The sequence below is a fragment of the Astatotilapia calliptera genome, chromosome 7, assembly GCF_900246225.1.
Source record: "Astatotilapia calliptera chromosome 7, fAstCal1.2, whole genome shotgun sequence".
Lineage (NCBI taxonomy): Eukaryota > Metazoa > Chordata > Actinopteri > Cichliformes > Cichlidae > Astatotilapia > Astatotilapia calliptera.
Window position 1 is genome coordinate 16,668,300 of NC_039308.1, and position 7,046 is coordinate 16,675,345.

Here is a 7,046-nt window from a genome sequence, read left to right on the forward strand (position 1 = left end):
ACCCTTTAGTGTCCTTGGAACTAAAAGGTCCCAGTGTATGCATTTTACCACAGGAAATGCGAGCCCCTCTAGAAGCCCTAAATTAAACCGGACACCGGGCTGGCAAGTCCATACTAATGTAAACAACACCTTTAGGTCAGTCCCCAGTCATTGCACTTGTGTCGTTCCTTTCGGGTCCCTGGGGCTTTTACAGTGTGAATCCTGCTCTGACCTTAGTTAGAAATGCCTGTCATTACTCTTTTACGCTTCAGCCCTGTGAGCTGGTGATTTCCAAACTAATAGTTTCAACTTTTATTTCAACACTTTTAGGTGCATTTCATTCAAGACCAAGGCTACTGTGCATGTGGCCCATGTGTTCCTGGTCACTATTTTTTTTACCACTTTGAAACATTATTATTACGATATCCTACATTTTAAAGTCACTAATAAAAGTGAAACATATATGATACAAGCCCTGACATGGACTCACCAGAGTGCAGAACCTCTCCGGTGGCCTTCCACATGTGATCCCAGGCGGATCCACCTTGATCCGCATAAAGTCTTTCATGGACCTAGGTTTTGGCTGGCAGGCGTAATGCTCCCACACCGAGCCCTCGTCCGTGCTCACCAGGGATTTGCACAGTTCGTACTGGCCCAGAGTGGAGGCCAAGCAGCGCAGCAGCAGCAGCAACACAGCCTGAAGGAGCATGGCAGGCTGGGGGGGTATTTGGAGAGGGGTCCGGCACAGGGTGAGGGGGCCACGGAGCTCAGAGGACAGGTTACGAGCATGGAGCGATAATCATAGGGAACGAGTGCACATCCCTACCACCATACTGCTGTGTTTGGAATGGAGAGGCCAGGGTAAATTGACATCACCTGCCTCCAGGTTTATTAATTCCCCAAAACGAAACACTGAATCGGCAGCTTTCTCTCAGCGTTTCTCGTCAGTTATTGGCAGCCCCAAAGAGGAAAGGAAAGCAGGACACTTCACTGTTTTGATGGCTGATTTCCTGAGGAAGATGGGCAGTGGGCGTGGGGGTGGATAATGTTACGGAGAGGAGTCTCGGCATGCACTCTAACCATAGTGTTGCAGGGAGTTGGGTGGGAGATGTTTGCGCGGATCCATGTCTCACAGAGCGGTGTCCTTCAGGGAAACGGCGGAGCTAGTTGGAGAGGATGGAGGAGAAGTTGATGCGTCTCCAGATGTATCCATTGGACATTTCAGATTTGTTGAGCTCTTCCGATTGTCCTGGAGGTGAAATGGGGGGCATAAATAATAGGTTAATACCTGTGTCCGCAATTTTTCGCATTCTTAATTTCACTGCAAATAAATACACGTGGCATTTGACAGGACTATGCTCGATAAAACTTAAGTGCCCGTCTTCGAAATGTCATTTTTATAGTAACGTTGAGCTTTTAATTCGCGGTGTCAGATTAAAAATGCAACAAATCCCACTGATTTACTCTGGAAAACATCACAACTGCCCCCAAACTATGAAAACATTTAAAGTGAATATATGCCACGAACAGTTAGTTACAAGGAGTTTGTTTTACATACAGCCCGAATATCTGAGTGTTAAAATAAAAGAAAGAACAGAAAAAAAACGCCACACCGCGTGGATAACCTTATGCGTAAAAACACGTGCTGCTGCCGGGTGCCGCCTGTGCGTGTGTGTTTTTTTGTATGTGTGTAAGAGTTGTTTTTGCTCCAATACCGGCGACAGAGAGTGGACTATACAGATGGTAATAACTGCACTGCAAGAAATATCCGTCGGCAAGAGGTATTTAATAGCCCAATATAATCTGTTTACTTTATGACCCGGCAAATGGTGCAAAAAATAAAGAGTGACTCATCCACAGTCTAGTTCAAGAACGTTCTTCAGCGTAGTGTCATTTCATTTATACTTCATCAACCTCGGGCCTATCCAAAATTCAGCTTTGCTTCAGCACATCAGTAACTGGTGTGATAATAAAGTTCCGGAGAAACAAACTGCTAATTGAGTTATTCGCTAATATAAATAAATAAACTAATATTATTTGTATTAACTATGTTTCCATTTTAGGCCGAGTAAATGAATAGCTACTCATGATGATTTCCCCCCCTTTTTGCAGCGTGGACTCACTGCTTATAATCCGCCCGTCATCCCACACCAAAGGAAGTCTGGTGCTTAAACAGCCTATCCCATGCACACCCGGTGACTTACTTCACTTGTCAAGTGAAGTCGCCAAAGCTGTTTCCCGGCCCGGCACTGGCAGTCTCGCAGGGGTGTGTCAGTTTCTACAGTAGTGCATCCTTCCGTGGAGCATCACTCCAATTTTACATATATATGTATGTGTGCGGGCTATAATGCACGCTCAAGAATGAATGCATCAGCGCGTTTGTCTAAAGCAGAATGAATTATGCTGCCAGTCCCCCCGAACATCCTGAAGTGCTCCGGATATTGTGGAGGCTACAACTCATCAGCAGCTCTCCGGTGCTTGTCTGACTTCGCAGAGCTTTCGCAACAAACGCATCCCGCTGTGAAATGCTTTAATCAGATAAAACACTTACTTCTGACATGCATCTGTCGGGCAGGTCAGCACTTTGCTCGGAGTGCGTGCACGTCCACCCCCCCTGTTTGGCCAAAAAAAAAAAAAAAAATCCCCTTTACCATCCAGTGTACTCGTCCCCCGCCGCGGTCCTCACTGTACTCCCGTTATCAGCCGGCTCGCTGTTTGTTTGGTTTCTTTTTCTGTTTTATTTCTTTTTTTCCCCTTTTTTTGCCGTCCGACGGATACTTTTTGATCACAGCGTAGATGGCTGCGCACGGTAGATCGGTGTCCTAGATCTGGAAACGGCTGCGAAAACAGGACTGAAATCCAGCGTCAAGGAGTATCAAAAGTATAAAATATTGAGTTTGTGAAAAAAAGGCTTGTGCCCGCCCTTCTTCCCCTCCTCTCCACTTCCTTTTCCCACTTTTACAAAGCTCGGGTTTACCCGGGATGCTCAAGGGCAGAAAGAAAGAGAGGAGGAAAAAAAAGGCTTTATGGAAAATATCTCCCTCCCTCCTCTCTCTCTCTCTCCCTCTCTCTCCCTCGGTTAATGCCTGGGCTAAATCCTTTTACCATCACTTTCAATCACTATCTGAGCTTTTATCTGCTCCAGCCCTGCTGCCTGAACCGGGGCGGTGCAACTTCTCCTATCCGCTCCAGCTCCAAACTGTTCCCCGTCAGCTCTGATCAGCACTCCGCTCGGCTTTAAAGGAGCAGCCGGAGAGAGAGGTGGGGGTCCCGGTGGTACCGTAGCCTTTACCTCCGACCTTATCCGTCCAGATTTGTGAAGATAACGTCATCTATTCTTCTGCCCGCGCTGTTTATCAGTTTATTCAAAATAATCTCCCCCTTCCCTTCAAAAATAGGTATTCCCGCAGTACTCCTGACGGGACTTGTAGTGCCGGAGAACGTTGTGACCCTATCCCACTTTGTTGAATTATTTATCATTATTCCTGAACCGCAAAATCGCCTTAAATTTACTTGTGAGGTTCAGTAACAGCAATTTTAATTTTAATGTTTTGCAAAGATATTAGGATGACTTTTGCATGTGTCTGCAGTAACTGCAGCATGTGGTGCCTGTGTGCACTGCATCGAAGTACTTTGATAAACGTGAGGTACATGTAGTTAGTTTCCTTACACTGCTGCGCGTGTGTGCGCGCCCGCGCAGTGATGTGTAGTGCTTTTGTCCTGTCCATGGTCCTACTGTGAAACAGACTCTTTAACTTTTCAAGCAGTGAATGTGTTTTTTTGACTCAAGGTTGTGTGACTTTCACCTGATGTATGCTGTTAGACTTGAGTCAATCAACAGTATAGAAAAAAAAACACATCAGTACAGAAACAAAACGAATCCAGTTCTCATAATCATAACTGTGCACCCACTTACACAGCATGGCATCCATTAAAGGAGCAATGTGTTTTTTTTTTTCTTCAAAGCAGTTTAAAACATTTGAAAGTTGACTAAAAAAAATATCATCAGAATGTGAAGAACAACTATGGTGCTACACTAATTATCAAAAGTATTTCCTTGTTTTTTCTAAACACCAAGTCTCTGTGGCTTTTAAACCCCAAAACACGCTGCGCCAAAAATCGGTCCACCCCAAGGATCGGGTCCCCCGACACAAACAGAGTAACATAGTGTACGCTGTTAAGTGCCAGGAGGATTGCCAGGATTTATACATCGGGGAAACCAAACAACCTCTGGCGAAACGGACGGCACAACACAGAAGAGCCACCTCATCAGGCCAGGACTGCAGTCTATTTACACCTACAGGCCAGTGGACACTCTTTCAAGGATGAGGATGTACACATCCTGGACAGGGAGGAACGCTGGTTTGAGCGCGGAGTCAAGGAAGTCATTTATGTGAAAAGGGAAAGACCATCTCTGAATTGAGGAGGGGCTTTGATCAGTCATTATGCAAATGTACTGTTTATAAGATTGGGGAAACCTGCAGTCAGCTGAGACTGAAGAAGTCACTTGGATGAGTGACGAAACGTTTCTCCCACAAAACGCTACGTCCAGATGAACAGAATCAACTTTCTGGAGATTTACTTTCCTGGATGATTGAGAATGCATCAAGACACCATTACAAAGGCGTTTTATCGGGTTGTGGTCAGGACTTTTTTTTGTTGTTGACCTAATTTTGAGCGTGCTTCTCTTATTAAAAACGTGTTATTCCTAGGCAGTGTTGGTCAAGTTACTTGAAAAAAGTAATCAGTAACTAATTACTGATTACTCCCCCAAAAAAGTAATCCCGTTACTTTACTGATTACTTATTTTCAAAAGTAATTAATTACTTAGTTACTTAGTTACTTTTTAAAAACACGATTTACAACCTGAAGAGGTGATAAAGTGATAGATCTTTCAGCCCAATTCTACTTTTTCTACATAATCCATCATACAAAATGTAATCAAATGGAAAAGTCTCTTTTTTTAACTTGTTTTATCAGTTTTAATCTTTTAACTTTATGCATCAAGCAAAACATTTAATTATATGCAACATTTTCTGACTTGAATAAATTTGTTTAATATTTAAACCTATTTTCTACACATTCCAGCACATAAAATAAAATATTTTTTGTGTTTTCACTCACTCTTTCAAACAGATGCAAGTAAAACACAGCAGAAAATAAATAAAGTCAAAGACTCAGCGGTCCTTTTGCTCTATTTTCACCTGTAAAGCAGGAGCAGGGTAGGCGGAGGGTTACCCTGGTGTAGGTGTGCTGCGGTCAGTTGAAGAATCTGCGCGAGTGTCTCTGTGAGTTTCCCATCACGTCGTAGCTACTCGGTGCTTGCTCGGAAGTTTAGGGGTTTTTTTCGCTGTAAAAAGAAGTTTTCTTCCCACACTTTAAACGCTGCACGCTCATACTCTCTCCCGCACTCGATATATTATCCATTGTTGATCTGCACACAGCTGCTGTCACCAACGTCGCACTTGCTTACGTCACTGTCATGAGACATTCTCGCAAAAAAAATCACGGTTTTAGTAACGCAGTAACGCAGCGTTCCTACGGGAAAGTAACGGTAATCTAATTACCAATTTTGCAATAGTAATCCCTTACTTTACTCGTTACTTGAAAAAAGTAATCAGATTACATAACGCGTTACTGCCCATCTCTGTTCCTAGGTTACAAAATCTGTCATCTTCAGGGTTAGACATAAACAACTTGCTTATCAGTGAAAGCGATTATCAGCTTCTCCTGCTAGCGCTGATTGCCAAGCTCAGAATGTTTATATCTTGGCAAGATGTGAAAGTTCAAGAGTGGTCACACCCAGCATCAGTAGTTTATTTATTTTTTATTCAAGTGGGTTTACAGGTCAGAAACACTCTGACCGTGGATAGCAGAAGTGCAACCAAAAGCCTCTGACTTTAAGAAAGTTGAAACTGGACTGGGAGATTAGGCCAAAAAATGTCAAGAGCAGTGAAACTTGGGGAGCTGGTGTGTAACAGAGGCAAATACTGTGATGTGACATATTCAAATCTCAAACAGAGACACTGCTGTTGGGACAGGTTTGCTGTGGTGCCATTTTTAGCTCACGTAGCATTTCTCCATATTTTACACAGCACAGCAGTGCCAAATGTAGCAAAACAGAACCCTCCACTAAGGTGATTTAGTGACTTTTCTTTGGTCTTATTCCACTCAGAGTGTTGTTTGATAGATCGGGATGTACCTCATAATTTATTCTAACATATGCAAACGGTTTATTTGGCATAAGCCTAAAGGTCCGTGCATCTGGAAACCACAAACATCAACGTGATATCATGATATAATGTTTTAGATCCACACATTTAAACTTCTTGTGTGATGCATTGGAGGTAATGTCTTGATGCATGCTCAATCATGACTGCAGGTTTCCCCAATCTTATAAACAGTACATTTGCATAATGAGTGAAACCAGCCCACTGAAGGAACAATGGGCTGGGAGGTCAGATCCTTAATCTTAATTATGCAAATTCTCATGACCATTGATCAAAGCCCACTGATCACTGGCCATGAGTACCATTCACAGAGAGCTGGGGAATGGCAGCTATCACAGCATTGTAAGATGGTGACAGATGTACCCTTAGGCCCCCTCCTCGATCCAGAGATGGTCTTTCCCTTTTCACGTAAATGGCCTCCTTGACTCCACGCTCAAACCAGCGTTCCTCCCTGTCCAGGATGTGTTCATCCTCATCCTTGAAAGAGTGTCCACTGGCCTGTAGGTGTAAACAGACTGCAGAGTCCTGGTCTGATGAGGTGGCTCTTCTGTGTTGTGCCATCCATTTAGCCAGAGGTTGTTTGGTTTCCCCGATGTATAAATCCTGGCAATCCTCCTGGCACTTAACAGCGTACACTATGTTACTCTGTTTGTGTCGGGGGACCCGATCCTTGGGGTGGACCAGTTTTTGGCGCAGCGTGTTTTGAAGCCACAGAGACCCGGTGTTTAGAAAAAATGCATCTCAAATGCTCCGATACTCCTGACACGTACGGGATCACTACAGGTTTTCGCTTAGGCAGCGGTTGTCCTTCTCTCCTGGATCGGCTGGAGCTTTCTT

At 44.0% G+C, this 7,046-nt stretch overlaps 1 protein-coding gene across 10 annotated transcripts in view; it reads right to left on the minus strand.

The window, feature by feature from the left end:
- ntng2b (netrin g2b) overlaps positions 1-3,397 on the minus strand; it is a 75,706-nt gene extending 72,309 nt beyond the window's left edge. For 2 of the 10 annotated variants that reach the window (XM_026173397.1, XM_026173392.1), the window contains exons 1-2: positions 2,531-3,393; positions 470-1,228 (exon numbers count right to left, since the gene is read on the minus strand). In XM_026173397.1, the coding sequence (XP_026029182.1) occupies positions 470-688 (219 nt within the window). In that variant the 5' untranslated portion in view covers positions 689-1,228; positions 2,531-3,393. Of the gene's footprint in view, positions 1-469; positions 1,229-1,604; positions 1,969-2,530 lie in introns of those variants that run through there. The other 8 variants (XM_026173398.1, XM_026173396.1, XM_026173400.1 and 5 more) reach the window with 7 other exon arrangements.
- Positions 3,398-7,046: the final 3,649 nt, after the last annotated feature.